This window comes from Enoplosus armatus, chromosome 15 (assembly GCF_043641665.1).
Source record: "Enoplosus armatus isolate fEnoArm2 chromosome 15, fEnoArm2.hap1, whole genome shotgun sequence".
Taxonomy (NCBI): domain Eukaryota; kingdom Metazoa; phylum Chordata; class Actinopteri; order Centrarchiformes; family Enoplosidae; genus Enoplosus; species Enoplosus armatus.
The window spans coordinates 21,567,798-21,590,297 of NC_092194.1; the positions used below are offsets into that span (position 1 = coordinate 21,567,798).

Genomic DNA, 22,500 nt, shown 5'->3' on the forward strand with positions numbered 1-22,500 from the left:
TATGATAGAAATAATAGACAAAATATTTGATTTAGGATTAAAATGTTTTGTTTCAATGGGCGTCCAGCAGCAGCACGACTTCACGGGTGATCACAGATGATGTTTCCTGACGTGGCGTCCGCACAGTCTTCAGCTGCACAGACCTCCACACATCAAGACCACAGTGTCTGCAGACATGCTGTGAGTCTGGGCCTGTGAGCTAAACGCTAACACGTCTCGTTTTAGCGTGTTAGCATGCTAACATTTGTTAATTAGCTCTAAACACAGATATACTAAGTACAGCTGGGGCTGATGGGAATGTCAGTTTTTCATAAACTATCCTAAAATGATCTGATGAGTTTGACCTGATGATGGCGCTGGAGGGAAAGTCTAGAGATCACCACTGAGGGGGGGGGGCATGAATATGTGTACCAGATTTCATGGAAACTTTTCACTCAAAACCACAAATGTTAACCTTAAGGGGGCGCTAGAGGAAAGGTCCGGGGATCACGGGGAGCGTGACGAGGGCTCTTCCTCTGGACATCATGGATGTTATTGCCCCTCTAGAGACACTCAGCTAGCAGAGTTGATTTTTTGTTGCTTTGCATCTGAATTATTTGTCCGACCAGATCTTGTGTTCTGTCTTGTAGGATAGTGTCTTTTCATTGGTAGCGTTTGTCTGTGTGTCTGGCAGCGGCCTCAGTGGCATCTTAAGCTACACACACACATTACACACATGTTGCTTACTCGCTTGAGTCTGTGTGTGTGTGTGTGTGTGTGTGTGTGTGTGTGTGTGTGTGTGTGTGTGTGTCAGATGTGTAACAGTTGCTCACAGACATATGTACATTTTTATTTCTGTTTTGATCCATTTTATAGTTCAGTAGACAGACAGGCACAATGAACACACACACTCACAGACTCTGCCTCACTCACACACACACACACACACACACACACACACACACACACACACACTAACAGATGGAGCCATGAGTCTCGTTTGAAGAGAAATAATTTCTGACAGAAATCCTTGAAGATCCTTCAGACTGGGAAGCTGCCCAACTCATCACTCTGTGTGTGTGTGTGTGTGTGTGTGTGTGTGTGTGTGTGTGTGTGTGTGTGTGTGTGTGTGTGTGTGTGTTTTAAACAGACACTGTGTTCCAGTTCTGTGTCCTCAAGGTGTCCAGGAGAAATTGCTTCACTGTGTGTGTATATATGTGTGTGTGTTTCATTATGGCTTTAGTCAGCTGTTAGGTATGAAAAAGCCAATTACAACCATAAGAAGCGTTCGCTTGCTCGCTGCAAACTTCGGAAAAGAGACGAGCTGAATAAATAACTGAGTCTCTAACTGAGTAACTGCTCTCGCTGACACGTTAATCTAACGCTCATAACGTCATGCTGACAAATTTACATTTACGGTTTCAAAGTTGTTGTCAACATTTAACGTTTTCTAACAACGAAGTTTCAAATATAAAACAAAACGCTGAACGTGAAAATGAATCATTTTCATGTCAGTGGCTGTGATGAACACTATGTCATCTGAAGCAATGCGTATCATTCGTGACAGGGTCGTTTTAACTCACCTGTTGAAGCGGCGGCTTTCTTATGAGCTGCTTTCCTCAGACACACTGTAGACTGAAATGTTCAAAGACAAGAATGAGTCTTTTTTTCTGCATCTTTATCGTCTGTATTTGTAAATGTGGTTCTTGCTTTGTCTTTCTTATATGTTATCTCTGATGAGGTTCAACTTTTTATATTGTTTCCATTTTGGCTAATTTCCTATAATTTCACCACTGTTTATATATTTGGATGTACTGATTTCATGTGTTTCTTGCAACTGGAAATATGAAAGATGTCACACAGATTTTAACACAGAAATTAATTTATAGAATAATACAGTCTTTTGGAGAATAACATCACAGAGGATGAACAATGCGGCGAGGGTTAAATCCTGCAGTCTGATTGGCTGTCCCTCTTTGAGCGCGCGTGATTAATCATGTGATCACTTGGTCACTCCTCCCCTGCAGTAAGTTGCTTGAGAAATGTGTCTTACTCACTTTTTATGTTCGTAAATTAGAGGATTTTTGAATGTAATTCTGGCCCCAGATTCAGAGTTATAAGCTGCACGAAGGAACAAATTAACAAAGAAAAGAACAATCTAACCAGCTAATGAACAACTTGACTGATTTACTGACTCACTGACCGACTAACCAGCCAGCAAACAGCCTGCAAACGCAGCCAAGAGAGAAGCAGCGAGGAGTAATGAATGGAAGTGGAGACACATTTAGACAAAGTGAGAGAAATTCTCTCTGAGAGCTTCCAGTTAGTTCCATTGCTCTAATAGCGACACACACACACACACACAAACAAAACATACTCTCAGTCACACACACCTTAACACACACAGACGCAGACGGCGCTGTTGATTGTGTATTGCCTGTTTGTTTATTAGCTCTCTGATTGAGCAGCTCTGCCTTTCACAGATTGCATGACCTTTCCAGATCCTTCCGCCGAGTCCGCTAAGTAGATCGGACGGCGAACGCGACGCAGCGACACTTTATTCAGATTGTTACCGAATGAGGAAAAAGCAGGCGGTCATATGCGTGTGTGTGTGTGTGTGTGTGTGTGTGTGTGTCTGTTTGTACACACTCTGCCTTCATTGGTTCAATTGAAGCCTCATCTCCATATAGTTTGTATGCAATTACATCTGAGCAGCGCGCTGAGTGCCTCTATATGATTGTGTCTGGATACTGAGTGCGACTAGCTGTAGTGTGTGTGTGTGTGTGTGTGTGTGTGTGTGTGTGTGTGTGTGTGTGTGTGTGTGTGAAGGATAATTTGTGAGAAAGAGCAACGATTCATGCTCGATGTGTGTATATGTTTATTTTTGTCTGTGTGAAGCAATTCATGGTCGATTTGTGTCGTGTGTGTGGCTTTATGGGAACATTTGTGCAGGCTTGTGTGTGTGTGTGTGTGTGTGTGTGTGTGTATGAGAGGTAATTTGTGCCAAAGAAAAGCGATTCATGCTAAATGTGTGTGTGTGTGTGTGTGGGTTTTATGGGTAATTTGTGTTAGCGGGACGTGTGTGTGTGTGTGTGTGAGAAATAGGACTGTGTATATACATTTATATGCATATACATGTACATACGGATATATATGAGTGTGTGTGTGTGTGTCAGCGAGATGAGAGTGCAGGATAAGCGTGGAGTGTGTTTCTAGTGGCTTGTTGTCCGCTCGCGGGGCTTTTAAGGGCACGTCCGTCAAAACATGGCACCACCGAATCTCATTCATCTGTAATAAACAGCTAATCACACTCAGAGGAACATGATCCCACTCACACACACACACACACACACACACACACACACACACACACTCTCTCTCTCTGAGAGGACAGGAAGTGCCTGCTTTACCTTGATTCTGCTCATCTGGTGTAACATAACTTGCTGAATGACATGTGAAGGGTAGTTTTATCACAAGTAAACCGAGTTGAAAGCACATTTACTTTTATGTTCTTCTCCACCTTTAATGTGGGAAAATACATGAATACATTTTTTTGCAAATGACAAAGTAATAAGCTTCAAAGGCCGCAGGTAGCGCCCCCCGTAGGCTGCAGTGTTCATCACATGTAGCTATTCTTGGAGCCTCAAAATGGAGCTTGAAGCCTAAATGTGAAGTTTGTCCTGTGGGTGGTGCTAAAGGAAAGGTCGTGGGTCATTAAAATCTAATGGGTTGTTAAAGAAAGGCCATGCCTGCGTGCTAGATGATGATATTTCTGGTGCTGAAGTTAAACTTTCGGCCTGACGTCAACTAACAAAAGTAAAAACTCTACATTTCTTTGAACGTTGTGAAAAATGTTAACGGATCCTGGTGACCAGCACCACTGCCAGACAGCTGACGAGTGAACAGAAATGACAGTGTGATCATCAGGCTCGGTCAGGAGGAAACCACATCTATTCCTTCGAGTTTATTCATAGCGGTGTGTCATGTGACTGAGTCCTGCATGTCCTGCTTTGTGTCTTCCAGGCTGAGCTGATCTCCAGTCAGCGTGAAGCCCAGCGAGCTGCCCTGGAGCAGATGGCCGTCAAACTGAGCAGCCTGCAGTACCCCTCACCCGCCAGCAGGAGGCACTACAGCCAGCTGGCCAGGAACAACAGGTAAACACACAACAGAAGAGGACAATAAGTAAACTTGTTGACGGTCAGTGCCATGAATGTGTTGACAGAGCTGAAGCGACGTGTTGGAGTCATGAAAGTGTTGAGAGAAACTGGATGTTACGTTCCAACATGGCTTTCAATCAGAGAACGTTTGAGCCAACGTGTGTGTGTACGAGACTTCCTCCAGCCGGGCTAGCTGACTTCCTGTTGGCTACTTGCGCACATGAACGGGATCAAATCATTTAGTGATACGGCTCATCCAGACTTTCCAAATCTTATTGGCCTGAGTGGATAAAATTCTGATAATACAAACAGTCATTTTGGGATGTTTGTGTTGCTGAGAAAAATGAATTCATCATTCATTCATATCATACAGCTCTTTATTATGTAGTCGAAGTCTTTCTAGGCCTGTGTGTGTCACATGACCCTGCAATGCCGGATGTGGCCACTACAGCAGAAATACTTCACAGCCCAACACTGACTAAGAGTTTATACAGAGGGCCAGTTTGTCCCAGTGGACCGGCGAGGTACTGCAACAACTTAATGTATATTTCCCAAACACCATCCAACTAAAAAGGAAGGCATCTCTGTCTGTCGTCTGATTATCTCGACAACCGTTCATCCAATCGACTCCACACTCGAGGAAGTGCAGAGTTGAGTGCGAGCTCTTGAGATCTGCAGGACATATTTATTGGTGGTGCATTACTACCTCCAGAAGTACACACTGTGAGAGGGGACCCTCATTAACTGTTACCCTGCAGAACTGCATGCTGGGTACAGCTCGCTCTCCATCGCTCGCTACAGTACATTCAGGAACAGATGGAGAGAAGTTTCATTGTAGAAAAGTCTTGAAGCAATCGGCTCTTTCCAAACAGGCACATTTTCTTTATAAAAGACACATCTGCAGAACTGCAAACTTACGAACGAAGAAGGTTTTATATCTGTAAAACTCTCACCTTGTTTTACAGCATCAAATAACTAATTAACACCAAACGGGTCAGAAAAATGAACACTTGTGATAAGAACGACCTGAAATGACAGAAACCATCTTTGGGAAAAGTGTATTTGATGTGTTGTTTGGTTTTTGTAGTTTGGCCCATGTCCCATCTGCTAACATGGAGGGGGGGGGGGGGGGGGGGGGGGCTGTCATGTCGTCCATCTTTAGAACTGTACAGGTGTGACAGCATTTGTCCAGTTCTTATAATATAATGTATATTACCACTCTCAACCAGCATCGATGAATAATAGAGTAGACGAAAAGAATAAAACACAATGGAGACACAAACCAGATGGTTATTCTGTGTCACGATGAGAGAGACACACCGACTGAAGAAGAAGAAGAAAACAAGACACAACAACACCGCGACATGTGACACACACAGTTGAATGTAATCACGCACACACAGAGTTTGAGTGTTAACAGCAGTAATCTGGTGTGGCCAGGCTCGGCTCGGCGAGCGGCCTCTTTGGTCACGCTGCCTGTCGGCATTTCATCCCCGGCTTTGAGGAGCCTCCCTCCGCGGTTATCACTCACACGCAGGGCACACACACACACACACACACACACACACACACACACACACACAATGAAAACAAAGTTGTGTGTATGCAAATGAAAAATGAAGCTGCTCAGTCCGTAGTGTGTTCTGCTCAGACTTTGTTGGTGTCGTCACTGTTCACATTAAGAAAACAGTAAATTGCAGTTTTGGTAACACTGTCTTTATGATTTAAATAAAAAGTGGTTTACACACACACACACACACACACACACACACACACACTCAGATGTAAATGAAACACTCATTTTGTTTCTGTTTGTGTTTTTCAGTCCTCTGTGGCTGCAGTGTAATGTTTCAGTAATTTACATCGGATGTGTTGGACACTAATTGGTTATTCATATATTAGCTGCTCTTCACATTTACATATGTGTGTGTGTGTGTGTGTGTGTGTGTGTGTGTGTGTGTGTGTGTGTGTGTGTCCAGTGCAGCGGTGTGTGGGATGAGTTTCGTATTAATTGGATGTTACATGTTTTTTTTCTTTAGCTGCTGTGAGTTCAGCTCAGTTGAGATTTCTGGTTTTGGTTCGGCTGTAAAGAAAATGAAGGTCAGAGTGAATTATTTACTGATCTCACTCAAAAAATATCTCAATTCTGAATTAATGTCAAAAGAAATTTAATAAGGAAGGAAGAAAAAAAAACGTTGCTTTTTTTAACTGATATTTTTCTGGTTTTAAAAAACAGCTAAAAACCCCAATAAAGGCCGCCTATATTCTATTTTTCATTAAATAGTAATTAAGTTAAATATGAAATGAATTAGTTTCATTTAATCTTTTAGAAGAACAGAACAATGAATTGTACGTTGTTGTTTTGTTTTTAAAGGTTTTTACGAATATAAAGAAAATAAATAAACAATCCAAACTGATTAACATGTTTCCTTAAAGTTTGGGGGAATAAAAGAATATATTTTGGATTCATCCAAAACTGATCAATGGACGCGTCGTTGATCATTTCTGTTGTACAAGACAACAAACAGCAATGTAAAAATAATGTATTGATATGAATCAATTGATTCATTTATTCATGTATTCATAGGACCTGTAAATTATTTAGTGAAATGTACTATATAAATAAAGCCTTCATTCATTCATTCATTTCTATAATCGAAAAAATGTTTTAACAAAGACAAGTGAACGAGTGAGTGAATCAATCAATGAGTGAATAAATGAATAAATATTAAGTACGTGAAAGATGAATTAAGAGATTAAGTGATTGGACAAGTGAATGAGTGAGTGAATGGATGAATGAACAAGTAAATAAAATGAGTGAATGGATGGGTGAAAAAATGAAGAAATAAAGAAAATGATTAAATGAATACATTAGTTAGTATATGAGTGAATTAATTCATTCATTATTAAATAAATGAGGGAGTAGCTAAGTGGGTGAGTGAGTGAATGAATAAATTTGAATGGGTGAATGAATGAATGAATGAATGAATGAATGAATGGCTGTCAGCAGGTGCTCTGTGCTGCTGCCCGCTGACAGTCTGGTTCCAGTGTCTCTGTAGGATGAATCCATTAGAATGAATGAATGAGTGAATGAATGAGTGAATGAATGGCTGTCAGCAGGTGCTCTGTGCTGCTGCCCCCTGACAGTCTGGTTCCAGTGTCTCTGTAGGATGAATCCATTAGAATGAATGAATGAATGGGTGAATGAATGAGTGAATGAATGGCTGTCAGCAGGTGCTCTGTGCTGCTGCCCGCTGACAGTCTGGTTCCAGTGTCTCTGTAGGATGAATCCATTAGAATGAATGAATGAATGGGTGAATGAATGAGTGAATGAATGGCTGTCAGCAGGTGCTCTGTGCTGCTGCCCACTGACAGTCTGGTTCCAGTGTCTCTGTAGGATGAATCCATTAGAATGAATGAATAAATGAATGAATGGGTGAATGAATGAATGAATGAATGGCTGTCAGCAGGTGCTCTGTGCTGCTGCCCGCTGACAGTCTGGTTCCAGTGTCTCTGTAGGATGAATCCATTAGAATGAATGGGTGAATGAATGAATGAATGAATGGGTGAATGAATGAATGGGTGAATGAAAGAGTGAATGAATGGCTGTCAGCAGGTGCTCTGTGCTGCTGCCCGCTGACAGTCTGGTTCCAGTGTCTCTGTAGGATGAATCCATTAGAATGAATGGGTGAATGAATGAATGAATGAATGGGTGAATGAATGAATGAATGAATGGGTGAATGAAAGAGTGAATGAATGGCTGTCAGCAGGTGCTCTGTGCTGCTGCCCGCTGACAGTCTGGTTCCAGTGTCTCTGTAGGATGAATCCATTAGAATGAATGAATGAATGAATGGGTGAATGAATGAGTGAATGAATGGCTGTCAGCAGGTGCTCTGTGCTGCTGCCCGCTGACAGTCTGGTTCCAGTGTCTCTGTAGGATGAATCCATTAGAATGAATGAATGAATGAATGAATGAATGGGTGAATGAATGAGTGAATGAATGGCTGTCAGCAGGTGCTCTGTGCTGCTGCCCGCTGACAGTCTGGTTCCAGTGTCTCTGTAGGATGAATCCATTAGAATGAATGAATGAATGAATGAATGAATGAATGAGTGACTGAATGGCTGTCAGCAGGTGCTCTGTGCTGCTGCCCGCTGACAGTCTGGTTCCAGTGTCTCTGTAGGATGAATCCATTAGACGAGACGAGTGTCAGTGAATCACCTCATAAATCCAACAGAGTCTCAGACTGAAAGGTGACGGCTGCCAATATGACTCATTCAACCTTTCACTCTGTCATTTCATCCCCCTGTCCTGTGCTCCCTCCCTCCTTTCTTCCTCTTTCTCATAATCCTCACCATCCTTCCTCATTTCTACTTCCCTCTTTTCCTTTACCTTCATGTCTTTTCCTTCTCTCAACCTTTTCTCCTTCTCCTCTCTCTCTTTCCTTTAGTTTATTTCCTTCCTTGTCTTGCCCCCCCCCCCATCCCGTCCTCCATTTTCCTCCTACCATTTTATCTTGGCTTTGGCTCCTCTACTTTCTTTCTTCCTTTGCTCTCCTCCCATCATTTCCTCCCATCCCTTCGTGTTTTTACCCTCTCCCTCTGCTCTCTCCATCTTCTTCTGTCCTCCTCTCTTTCTTCCTCCTTCCTTTTCTCTTCCTCTCTCTCTCTCTCCGACTGCCTCCCCTCCTCTTCCTCCCTCCCGTCTTTCTGCTGTATGGCGGATGATGAATTAGAGACAGTGGTTACAGCTGCTATCGCCATTGCAGCAGCAGGCAGCAGAGAGGGCGAGAGAGGAAAGAAAGTATTGGAAAGTGATGAAAAGAGAGAGAGAGGAGTAGAAAGTGGAGGATGATGGCAAATCCATCCATTTAAGGCCGACTGGAAAGACACTGCATGTGTTTTAACAGTTTACACCAAGACGTCTATTCTAAAACTGGTCGTTCAAAGCCACGTAATGATAATAATAAGAAAAAGAAGAAGAATGACAATAATAATAATAATAATTATAATAATAACACTTTTAAAAACAAAGATGCTTCAAGGTCAGAACAAAAGGAGTCGATGGTACAAATACGTCTTTTAAATAAACTATATGAACTTACTGTCACATTAGCAACCGAGCTAAGCTAACAAGTTTGCTAAAAGATTGTTAGCAAGCTTGTTAGCTTTGGGAGGTTTGTTTCCCCTCTTCGAAAACGTTTTATTGAACAAAATGCTGCAGGAGGGAGTTAGCTGCACAGAACAGAGATTTAACACCCCCTGAAAATCTTGTGTCTGCTGACCTCCATTTACTTACCCACCTTGCTGTAGTGATGTAAAAGTGTACTCCAGGCGGTGTCAGTACACCGTGACATCACTGTCGAGTGTGGCTCCAGGTGCAACAGACATGAAACCTTCAAACCAGAGAGTGAAACATGAACGCAGCCTGACATCCTGTCTTCAGTTCATCTGAGAGCTCGTCTTTGGTCGACTCCCCACAAAACACGCAAACACATAAGAAGTAACTGCTTCACCTCAGTAGACGTACTTTAGCAATGAAAACGTAATCCTCTCTCTGTGAAATGTCTGTGTAACTAGTGTAGATATCAATATGTTTTCCCGATATTTAGATTTGCACACATCACATGATACCCGCTACATTTTATTATATCCAGTGTTGACTGGAATTATGACGAGTTAGAAATGAATAATAGATTCATATAATTCGAATTTCCTCAAGTGACTAAATGTCAGAATGGCTCTCCATAACACTCCCACGCGCTCTGTCAGCGCCGCGTGACAGAAAGCGAACCTGACACTTCAAACGCTCTGTAACTGTCCCGGTGTCGAACGCAGCCCCGCAGTGCCACCACGTCGCTCCTTCCTCTCCGATTTGTCTGTTTTCTCGTCTTCCACCCCCCGAGAGATCCTGTTTTACAAAGCGTTTAGTTAACATTAGTGTGAGAACAAGACGGAGACGGGGGAGAGGAGGGGAGGGCGGGAGTGGAAAAACGACAAACGACAAGAGAAAACAATCTGTGCGAGTGTTGTATCTGCTTCATCTGTCTGAGTCAGTAAAGGGCCGCTCTGCTCGCCGCATAATGAGGAACGCCGCCTCGGGGGAAGGAAGCAGCGCTCGCTTCCTTTGCTTTCTTCTTCTCTGTTTAGTTTTTATTTTATTGAGAAGCACTCACAGTGGAGGACAAGGGGGTGTGAGGAGAGGGAAGAGATGGGAAGAACAAGAAGCGAGAGGAGGAAAAAGATGGAGGACGGGGGAGGAGCAGGTGGGAAGATGTTGCATGATTTTGAGTTTTAGTCTATTTTTTTGCTCCTCTTCTTCAGGTGCAAAGAGAGGAAAGTTAAGAGACAGAGGTAGAAAATGTCCTCACTTTGGAAAGTAGGACTGAAAGTTTGTAAGGACATTTTTAGGCAGTGAAGACATGTTAGAAAGACAGTTTTGGAAGCCAATTATAATTTTATAATGTGATGAGTGTCAACATTTTGGAAACTGGGGACATTTTGGTCAGCAGCGACATTTTCTGAATTTGAGGACATTTTTTGGAAAGTAGGGAGATTTTCTATTGTGTGAAAACATTTTCGTGTGGACATTCAGTCAGAAGAGGAGCTTTTTAAAGTGAGCACACGTTTTTGTGAAGTGAGGACTGTTTTGGAAACTGGGGAGGATATCTTCTCGAGTTATGGTTAAGACTTATTTAGTTAAGGTTAGAATGAGGTCATGGTCAGGGGCTAGGGAATTATGGGTAACATAGTAACAGGTATAATAGTACACACACGTGTGCTCAGCCTGGTGAATTCATGCACTCACTTCAGCTTGAATCCCAGTTGCAGCTTCAGGATGAATCTAAACAGTGAGAGTGGAAGCGGTTATTTCTCCTGTTTCTATAATTTCATTCATAGTTTACTCTCTCTGCTGTGATGGCACATCAAGTTGCTGTGTGTGTGTGTTTGTACGCTTGTTTAGTGTGTGTGTGTGTGTGTGTGTGTGTGTTGCACTCTGGGTAACTGTGTGTGTGCACATGTTATTATCAGTAGGCGTGTGTTTGGGTTGTTTTGTTTATTTGAGTCATTGTTTTCATGTGTGTGCTTTACAGAGTGTGTCTTCATGTGCGTTCGCCTCGACTAGCGTGTCAGAATAGTGTGTGTGTGTGTGTGTGTGTGTGTGTGTGTGTGTGTGTGTGTGTGTTGTCGTGGAAACGCCATGGGCCTGACAGAGCTGTCAAACTGTCGTCGTCAGCGACCGGAGAATTCCAAACAATTTCACTGTTAATGTTGAGAAACATGTTGGCGATCCCCGCCGAGACTGAAAACCACCGAATATATAAATAATAAACACACACACACACACACACCTTAACAAAACGGCTGACAGTAATGTGTGTGTTTGAGCAATCGGCCCTTGTTCCAGCAGCATAAATATTTGATGTGATCCTGTGTCGAGGAGGAGGAGGTGAGAGGACAAGGGAGGGGGAGGAGGGGGGTGAGAGTGGGAGGAGTGAGGCGGGAAGGGGAGGACGGAGGAGGGAAAATAATGTGGGAAAGAAAAGAAGGAAGGAAGAGTTAGAGGAGGTGAACAAAGAACGTGGACAATATGAGAGAATGTGGGAGGGAGAGGAATGACAAGGTGAGGAGGAAGATGAGAGGGAGGAGGGAGGAGGTGGGAGGAAAGTGTAGTTGGTTGTATTTGGTTTGTCTTTAATTCAATTCTCTGTTAGAGGGAAGTAAAATAAACCTTTTCTAAGTTAAGACACGCGTGGTGTCCCCACTTTGTCCTGCCTTTAACCAGGTTGTCCATCTTTATTTTTGGCATTTGAGGTGTAGCTGCAGTTCAACTAAAGGTCGGGTTATAGCGCAAAACAACTGGCTTGTACAACGTGTCGACCAAACACCTCTGAAGACTAAAGCTCTTCCAAACAGTCAATCTGGAAGACATTCATGTGTTTGTTAGTTATAAAGACTGAACCAAATGAACTAGACTACAGGTGTGAAGTAGAAGTGAAATTAGCTGTTAAGAGCTTCTGTCTTCCTGTGGAAACGTTTGATTAAGTTGTGTTTCCAAAGAGAGGTAAAAACCAAAACCCTCTCCCTAAATTGCAGCAACCCAGAAAGCCGGACTGAACCACGCCTCCACCTGCACCTCCACCTGACAATAACACAATAACCTTTGGCGTGCTGGATGTTTGGTTTAGCAGTAAAAACTAGCTGAAGTTCTGTCCTCACAGGAGAATCCAGACAGTCGAGGTACAAGATGTAAAAACGTTTTTGTTGGAAGAGATTTTAGTTTCAGTTTGACTATTTTCTGTCTGTTTCTGCTCTCTCTCTCCTTCATCTGTCAGTGTCTCTCTCTCTTCAGCTGCATTCTTTATCAACATAACAAGATGCATATGTCTCTCATCGCCGCAGGACAAAACAATATTACAATAATACAAGAAACAGTAACAGAAAGTGGAACATCTAGGAAACACAAAATGAATACCAGAAAAGAAGATTAATTTACAACAATAATTCAACTTAATCTCTCTCTCCCTCTCTCTCTCTCGCTGTCCTCAGTCTGCAGGAGTTTGAGGCGGAGTACCAGGAGCTCTGGGATTGGCTGATGGACATGGACGCCATGGTAACGGACAGTCACCAGCTGATGATGTCAGAGGAGCAGAGACATCACCTCTTCAAGGTAAGATGACCTGCGTCGTCTGTCTGAGACTGAACTTCACGACACACGCTTTGTTAGGGATGCTGTGAGGAAGCTAGCCAGCTACGTATGCAGGAGATGACGTCCTCGCTCTTAATCCTGCCTTACAAAGCTCTGATTGGTTGATTCTTTCCCCAACCGGGGGAAAACAGCATCAGACATTTTATTATCACTGAAAATATTGGACATGTGGGCTGCGGTTCAGACGTCTGAAACGTGTTTACTAGCATTTGAAATACAGCCGACATGTCCACTTTCAGGATAAACAAACCAAACCGAGACCTTCACCGGGAGACTCTCTGCAAAACACATGGATTTTTAGACAGCATGTTTTGCAGTTTATTTATGATGTGCGTCATCATGCACGTAGCAGTGGTGTTGCATCAGAATACTCCACTGTCCTATCTCCCAGCTTTGAAGCATGTTGATGCTCCAGAAAGGCGTCAGCTTTATTTTTCATGTTCTCACCTGATTGGGAACTTTACAGCCGCTGTTCTTTGTCCTCTGTCTCCGCGTGTCCTGCAGGTGTCATATGAGGGCGTTTAGCTAAATGTTCTTCGTACGTACAGTGACGGTTTTATATCAGAAATGGTTTCTTAAAGTTGACACTTGTAGTTACAACAAAGACTCTCTACTCATTGGAGTCACTGTGGTGTCACAGATCTCCCATCAGCCACCTCTCCCTCCGTCATGGAGGAGGACCGAGGACTGTCTGTTGATCAAAACGTCTGAATATGTAGAAACAGAGAGCTAGCTGAAGCAAATGATGTCCTCCCACATTTCATTCATCCATCAATTTGTATGTCTCCCCCGTCCCTCCCTTCACTCCTCCCTCGGCCAATCACACACACACACACACACACACACACACACACACACACACACACACACACACACAAACACACACACACACACACACACACCCTATATTCATCCTTACCAAGGAGAATGGGATTACAAGGCATAGCCTCCCTCATAACCATATCATAGAGAAGTGTGTGTGTGTGTGTGTGTGTGTGTGTGTGTGTGTGTGTGTGTGTTTGTGTGTGTGTGTGTGTAATGACTTCACTGCAGCCAAATGAGACAGAGGAACAGCATGTGTTACGATTAGAGATCTGAGTCATCCTCTCCTATCCTTCACACGCACACACACACACACACACACAGACAGACACACACACACACACAGACACACACACACACACACACAGACAGACACACACACACACACAGACAGACACACACACACACACACACAGACACACACACACACACACACACACACAGACACTGACACTGATGGAGAAATCAAAGACAGACAGAAAAAAAAGGAAATTGTTGTTCCACAAGTGTTCATGAGAAAAAGGTTGAACTTTATATGTCTAACGAGACGTAACCTGGTGGAGCCACTTGTCAAATGAAAGCACAATTAGCATAATGTTGTCTGTAACACTATTCGGCTCATGTCCATCCACTTTATGTACATGGTGTTTTATTAACGCCGTAGTCCACTTCAAATAGCTGCTTCTTCATTGCACAGTCAAAACTGTTGGATGGGTTCAAATTAGAGAGAACGTTGTTATTCTTAGATCTTTAACCTCTAGTGGGGCAAAAGTGTCCATTTTATTTATATAGCCCCATATTACAAATCACAAAACACCACCTCATCCTTAAACTGGCACAGAGCCTCCATCGCTGGCAGTTACATCTAAATAAAATCCTAATACAATAATTCATCTCATTAAAAGCACACTGACCTGGTTTCACTTGTTAATAAATCATTATAAACATGTAATTAATAACTCATTTATCTCATCTGACTAAAAGTCAGGAAAGAGAGAGCTTAATGCTAATGTTAGCATGCTAACAACCTGCTGTTAGCTCCAAAGTTATTTGGATTTGTCCTTTTGGGGACCATGAATGTCTGTAAAAAGTGTGGCTACGACAAACATGTTGCCCATCGGCTTCCAAAACATCTCCACTGAGCTGGAAACATATTTTGACATTTGAGGCATTAAAACAAAACAAGTGAGCAAATGTTAGTCACATTTGTGTAAACCGTAAAATACACTCGCTATCAAATGTATGCACACGTCCTCACACACAGTAATGCGTCGTCCGTCATGCTGCTCACACCGCTGACATCTCACTCCTTACCCAGAAGGCACTGCTGCGAACCAACACACACATAACTTGGTGTTGTTTTCCGTTCTTTCTGTCTCTGTCTCCTCGTCCAAACTTTTCTTTTTTTGTGTGTGTGTGTGTGTGTGTGTGTGTGTGCAGACATGATTTATTTAGCGGCCGATGAGACTCACCTGGCCTGCGAATTATTGATAAGTGTAAAGATGAACCTAATTTCTCCATAGGAGTCGCACTTAAATATTCATCTCTGTATGAATATTCATGGCAGCGATGATGCATGCATGAATTTTAGATGACTCTGGAATCGCTGGGCATTCTTCTTCTTCTCTCTCTCTCTCTCTCTCTCTCTCTCTCTCTCTCTCTCTCTCTCTCTCTTTTTTTGATGTGTCAACTCTCCTGTTAAAATATTGATGTGGAGCTCGACAGCGTCTCCTCGCCCGGTCCAAGGTCGCTTTCTTATACTGTTTCTCTCCCTCTCCACCGCTGAGAGTTACACAGACAGGCCTGGATACTGTAAGCTGCTCGTATGTGGCTATTTTTACCTTATATATCGCTTTTTACTTGTTGGGTCTGTTGCTTTGTTTTGCACCATGGCTCATAAGATGTCCTTTACTTGCCACACTGTGAAAAGTCCTGCAGTCAGACTTAAAGGCCCAACAGTTTGATGGCCACATAAATTCACGGTATATTTAATAGTTCGTCTTTCATTTACTCGTGTTTTAGTGTTTCCAACCAAACATCTTTAAAATATAGTCCTGTTAATGCCATCTTTACAAACATTACTCATATTAGTTGTTAGTCGACAACTAATTTAGTAATTGATGTCATTCTCCAGCTTTCAGCTTCTCAAATGTGAGGATTTGCTGTTCTTTTCACTTTTATATTATTTCAATCTGAATATCATGTCAGCTTTGGCTCTGGACAATGTATATGAGAATTTTTAAAGTACTTTCTGACATTTTATCTTCTACAAAAAGAGTATTTGATTATAAAACACTCGTTAGTTGCAGCTCCACAAACGTTTAACAGGATCAGAAGACTTGGATGACTTTGGTTGTACCTGTAGTTTACTTCACTTGGTTTGTTGTTACAGACAGAACAAGTTATAAACCTGGAAAGTTGTAACTTGATTAAATATAGTTACTTCCTCATTTTCCATCTTGCATTTAATCGGAGTCATACAGAAGTGATATAAAATCAAAGCAGCGAGCTGACAGGCGAGAGAATGAATTATTATTATTTTATATAATATAATCATGAGTCAGTGCTGTTGGAGTTGTTCAGTCTGTGTTTTCAGACTCAGCTGGCCTCACGTTCTGTGTTCTGAGCTGTTTATTCAAACTCTGTATTAACTTATTTACATAAGTTATTTATAACAGACCACAACATTATCCAACACTTTCAATTCGTGAGATGTTTTCTGTGTTTTGAAGTAGTATATGTAGTCACTTGACCATGGGCCTACTTCAGGACAGGTGCATGCTGGGAGATTTCACCATGTCTGTCTGCCTCTGTGTGTGTGTGTGTGTGCTGGAAGAAAAGCTCTGAACCCCCTGTTTTGTTTTGTTTTTTCAGTATTTTTTTCCCTCCATGTGACCGTTAAAGAACCTCGCTGTGCTTCGCTAAAATGCTGGGGGGACTCGACCCCGTAACCATAGCAACGCCAGGGCCCAACAAAAGTTGTTCTTTTCGGAGGTGTGTGTGTGTGTGTTTGTGTGTTTGTCTGTGTGTGGTGTGCAACCGAGAAAGGAGAGCGTCTATGTGTGCGTCCTTTTCTGTGTGTGTTTGTGTGTTTCTTTGTGTGTGTGTGTGTGTGTGTGTGTGTGTGTGTCCCCTCCGGAAAAGGAAAGCTGGGCTGACAGTTGTTTCTGCAGGCAGGCTTGGCAGGCCGAGGCTCTACTGTTTATTGTGATGTTAGATGGAGGCACTTATCAACCTTGGAAAGGAGGGAGGAAGGAGGAGAGTGTGTGTTTTAATACGGATATATATATATGTGTGTGTGTGTGTGTGTGTGTGTGTTACAAACTCAAATGGACCAAAGATTAAAACAAAAATCTAAATCTTTCCAATTTGTGGTCAGAAACTGGATAGTTTTTATTAATCTAAAAAGGGGACAAGACCTCTTCAGTCCTGAGACCTTCATCTGCTGCCAAGCATCAACAATATATATATGTATATGATATAAAAGATCACTGAGAGAATAACGAGTGTGTCTGTGTTCGAGTGGCCAGTGAAGGTTTTTAGGACTGAAGCTGCTTTCACTGCATGTTCAGTGTAGACACGGAACGATACTGAGCAACACACTCACCCACTTTAATCAGAATGGATATTTATTTGTAATTAATATCAGATCAGATACTGATTGTAGCTTTGCATTTCATTGCACACACACTCACTGTTGCATTTTGTTTTGTTTTGTTATGAACTTTTGTCTTTGTTCCTGTTTCTCTTTTCGTTTCATCTCTTTCTCATAATGTTTATTCACATTATTGTATTACTGTGTGTGTGTGTGTATGTTTGTGTGCGCTATGTCTTTTCCATGTGTGACTGTCCATCCTTTCTTCTATGTGTGTTGCTTTACGTGTATTTAATGTGTGTTTGCTCTGTTCATTCTTTTTCTTCTGTGTGTGTTTCATCTGTGTTGTTGTGTATCCAGATGGTGTGTGTGTGTGTGTGTGTGTGTGTGTGTGTGGGTTTGTTGAGGGTCCACAGGGAGATGAAACAAGCATCAGACCTTGTAGGTGCTGTCAACCAATCACACATCAAGGCCCCTGTAGTTCAGCCAATTGATGATCAAGGTTCTGGCCCTGAGTCCCACAGGAGGCGGAGCCAACACTTATTTCCCAAACGTGTGTGTGTGTGTGTGTGTGTGTGTGGCATTTCACCGACCGTGGTAATATTTTGATTGTGACACAAAGAAATGAACACATACACACACACACACATGCACAGCTAATAAAAATGCACAGGGAGACATTAAAGCTTTGACATAACACACACACACACACACACACACACACACACACACACACACAGTGAAAGCACACACATTTGATGTCTCTTTATCGTATACAAACACATTTGGTATCAGTAAAAGTTTAAATTACAAATGAAAAACAGCCGGAGGAAGAACTGCAGAAGAAAATAATAGAAAACAATCGATCAGACGCAGTTCAGAATCAGCTGATAACAGTAACGTTTGCCACCAACCAACGAGGCTAATGAAAAGACATTTATATATTAAATATTTTACTGTATGGATGTGTATATATATATATATATATATATATATATGTCTGGTGGTCGGTGGGTCAGTTCACCACCTTTAAATTATTGGGATTTTATTGGTAAATCTTGTCGGGTCCCAGATGATGAATCATACAGACTCTGGTGATCCCCTACATTTCCTCTAGCGCCATCATCAGGTCAAAATTTCAATTTGCACCTGCAAAACTAAAAACATTCCCGACCATCTCAGCTGTACTTTAGTGCTAATTGGCAAATATTAGCATTCTAACTCACCAAACTGAACATGGTGAACATTATACAGCAGCATGTTAGCGTTGTCACACAGTAGCTTTTCTCGCTCTATCTGATGACTTTGCCCATAAATAATAAATAAATGCATCTTTCTCCATCAACTCTCTCACATTGTTTGCTCTCTGAGCGACGGAGACCTGATTACATGAGAGACAGAAGGACGATTGTGACAGAGGGTGTCAGATGTAGATCAGTGGAGGGATACATAACACATGGCTTCTTGGGGACAAATCAAAGAATTTCATTCAAGACTTCATTTGAAAACATTTCATTGCATTAAGTCATCACAGATGTCTTTCTCTCTCTCCCTGTGGCGGCTTCCAGTGGAGTCCAACTAATTACAGTGGCTATCAGGAGTGTGTGTGTGTGTGTGTGTGTGTGCATCCCTACTGCTAAATTCTCATTTCAAATAGCCCATGGTGCTCTGATGGAAGGCTGGTCTGCAGACACACACACACACACACACACACACACACACACACACACACCTGCTCATTAACTGGATTCCAAAATCAATCAGTGTGGGTCCGACAGAGGAGCTCTGTCTGAGGCCACACACACACACACACACACACACACACACACACACACACACACAGAGTGTGTTTTCACTGGTTGTCTGGTTTAAACCAGAAGGAGAGACTCTGATGAACACACACAGACTGATCCAGAGAGACAAAACAATACAGTTCAAACTTTATGTAATCAAATAAAAACAGTTGAGCCCTTTTAAAGCAGACTGATGTCAAAGATCACAACACTTCCTCTAACAGCACATAACTCTGTGAGGTGGGAGGGAAACATTTCCTTTTATGACAACCGATTCTACGTCCAGGAAGTCTTTCAGTCCTTGATGAACACACCAGATTTTCTGCCTTTTGTTGTTTAGTTGGACAACGTCTGCAAATCTAAAATAAAAATTATAAAATAAGATTCAATTCTATAGTTGACCAGCTTCACTCCTGAGACTTAATCACGGACTGAAAGTTCACCTTCACCTTTGGCTCCCATGATGATGTTTTCTGATTAAAGTTTTCTCTTAAAAGAAACCAACAAACAGCCAACACTTTGTCAGGGACCTCGTAGGGACAATGTAAGCACATACAATGCAAACATGACGAAAGCCGGGCTCAGACTAACCCAACAACCCCAACAGTTGGAGGAGAAATTCAGTCTTAAACCGATCATTTCAAACATGTTTGATGTTTAGGAGTTAAAATCTGGATCGTTACGTCAGAACGTCACCAGCGGGACCACAAGAGCCAATGAGAGAGACCGGCCTACAAGGAGACAGAAGCTAAACCTTAGCGCTACAAGCTAACGTTAGTCCTGGAGCAGCTGACAGTGTTGCCAAGCGACAATAAACATTCTAGCCCTCGAGGCTAACATTAGCATAGCATACTACTGCTGACAGATGTTCAAACTGAGCGTTAAAATCTCGCTGAAGAATCGACGACCTGAGTGTCTCATCCAGACTCATCCTCCACTTTACGCCATGTTTACATCTGCTTCCCCGTGAGATCACGTGAGGCGGTGCATTGATCCCTCTGCCACGTTGTCTTAATAGTATCCTGTCGTGTGTGCATGTTTGAGATTAGAGAGAAGAACATCTGCGAAGTTTCTCTTCATGTACGTGGTTATCAGTTATTTTAAAACTCCTGTAGTCCGAGCCCGGCTTAATAACTTGGAGTGTTGAAAGTGTTGTTTGAGTGTTGAAAAAAAATGACCTATGATCTTGTTTTTGTGGAGAGGATCGCCTCCTGTAGAGACACAAGTCTGCATGACGGAAACACACATAGAGGGAGAACTGAAACAAATACTGTGAAATACTGTGTGTCTCTCTCTCCATCTTAAACCCTGAGGGCAACAGTAGGAGTACACAACCTCAACAGGAGGCTGAGCACACACACACACACACAGGCAGAGTTTGGGTTATATTCCAGCAGAGAGTCATGCCTGAGAAACACACAGACGGCTTAACTCCTCTATCCTCTGAGATCTCTCTCCGTCTGTCTTTCAGTCCTTCTGTCTTCATGGTAACTATCACATAACATTTCATATCATTTTGCTGTTTCATTGTTGAATATTAAATCATTTTAATATGTAAACAGTGAGTGATTAAATAGCAGATGTCACTTTGCAAGACACACAATCTCAGTAAGTGACACATGGCAAACAGAAATGTATGTTTCTTGAAAGCAGACAGTAATGCAGAGGTCAAAGGTCAGAGCTCACAGTACTCTAATTAAGCTGCTGCAACATTTTAGGGACGATCATATCTGCGGTTATATGACACTTATTTTAACAGGATGTTACTTTATGTGCTCCTTGTATAGCATGTTAACCAATGAGGAGAAGATGTTGCATGTGCGTTTTTCAGTGTTGATCATGAAACCAATGTGTTTGGAGTCAAGCTTCTGGTGTTTCAGTCTCATGTTAGCTGAATCACTCGAGAGAAAAGAAGGAAATAAGAGAGAATGATGAAATAAAGATGGAAATAATGAAGAAGGAAGGGAAGGGAATGATAAATGAAATGAAAAGTAGGAAATAATTTGTTTTACCTGCTAAAAACTGTGACCTGTAGTGAATTAGGTTTTGAATCGTACCTTACCAGCAACCCCCCCCCCCCCCCCCCCCCCCCTTACATCCAGAGAGAGAGAAGGATGAAACGAGAGAGAGAGAGAGGAAGAGAGGTAGAGAGAGAGAGAGAGAATCTTTAATTAGAGACAGATGACTTTGCCACGCCTCAGAAGGCTGGAATTACACTGCAGGCTATGAGGCGAGGCTAATTTCACATGTAATTGTTGCTGCAATCCTCGCTGTGCTGCTAACGCTCCCAACCTCCCTCCATCCAGAGAGAGAGAGGATGAAGAAGAGGGGGGAGAGAGGAGAGAGGAGGAAGAGTAAGAAGAGAGAGAGAGGGGGAGGAAGAAAGAATGTATAAACGACTGGAAGAAAGAAGAAAAGTAATTTGCTGCTGCAAACATCTGTGTGCTGAAAACACTTTCAGCTTTCTTACTGTAACTCCTCGGAGGAAGGAAGGAGGACAAGAAGGGAGGAACAAGCAAGGGGTGAAAGACAGAAGGAAGGAAGGAAGGAAGGAAGGAAAGATGTAAGGAATAAGATAAAGAAGGAAGGAAAAGGGAAATTAAAGGAGGAATGAAACAATGGAAGGACGGAGCGAGGGAAGGAAAGATGGAATTAAAGAAGGGACTAATGAGGAAATGAAAGAAGAATAAGTAGGAATTAGAAAATGATTGAAAGAAGAAAGCAAGGAATGAAGGGACGAAAGAAGGAAGGAAGGGAAGAGGGAATGAAAGAAGGGAGGAATACATGAAGGAAGGAAAATGAAAAGCAAACAAGAGAACGAGAACATGAACGGATGTGACCAACAACACTTAATCCTGAAAATCAGAATGTGCTGATCTGCTGTCATCTGGTTTTATATTGAAATGATTCTTCCGTCTTTCCTGAACTCATCCAGGGAAAGAGAAAAAGAGGGAAGGAGGAGGGAAGGAGGAGGGATGGAGGAGGGAAGGAGGAGGGAAGGAGGAGGGAGCAAGAAGCAACGAATGAATGGATGACGAAAAAGATCAAATCTGTTCCTCTGATCCACAATGGAGGAAAATCTGACCTCTGTGCTCTTCAAGGGAGTCACTGAAAGAAGGGAGAGAGAGGGGGGGAGGGGGGAGGGAGAGGGGGAGAGGGGGGAGAGGGGGGAGAGAGGGAGAGAGAGGGGGAGAGAGAGAGCGGGGAAGAGAGGGAGAGAGAGGGAAGAGAGGGAGAGGGAGGGAGAGAGGGGAGAGAGGGAAGAGAGGGAGAGAGAGAGAGGAGGGAGAGAGAGGGGGAGAGGAGGGAGAGAGAGGGGGGAGAGGGAGAGAGAGAGAGGGAAGAGAGGGGGGAGAGAGGGAAGAGAGGGAAGAGAGGGAGAGAGGGAGAGAGGGAAGAGAGGGAGAGAGGGAGAGAGGGAAGAGAGGGAGAGAGGGGGGAGAGGGG

At 42.7% G+C, this 22,500-nt stretch overlaps 1 protein-coding gene across 1 annotated transcript in view; it reads left to right on the forward strand.

Annotated features, from left to right (window-relative positions):
* The window catches only part of akap6 (A kinase (PRKA) anchor protein 6), a 142,895-nt gene that overhangs the window by 66,562 nt on the left and 53,833 nt on the right, over window positions 1–22,500 (forward strand). The window contains exons 13-14 of the mRNA XM_070920560.1: window positions 4,003–4,133; window positions 12,684–12,804. Of these exons, the coding sequence (XP_070776661.1) occupies window positions 4,003–4,133; window positions 12,684–12,804 (252 nt within the window). The remainder of the gene's footprint in view (window positions 1–4,002; window positions 4,134–12,683; window positions 12,805–22,500) is intronic.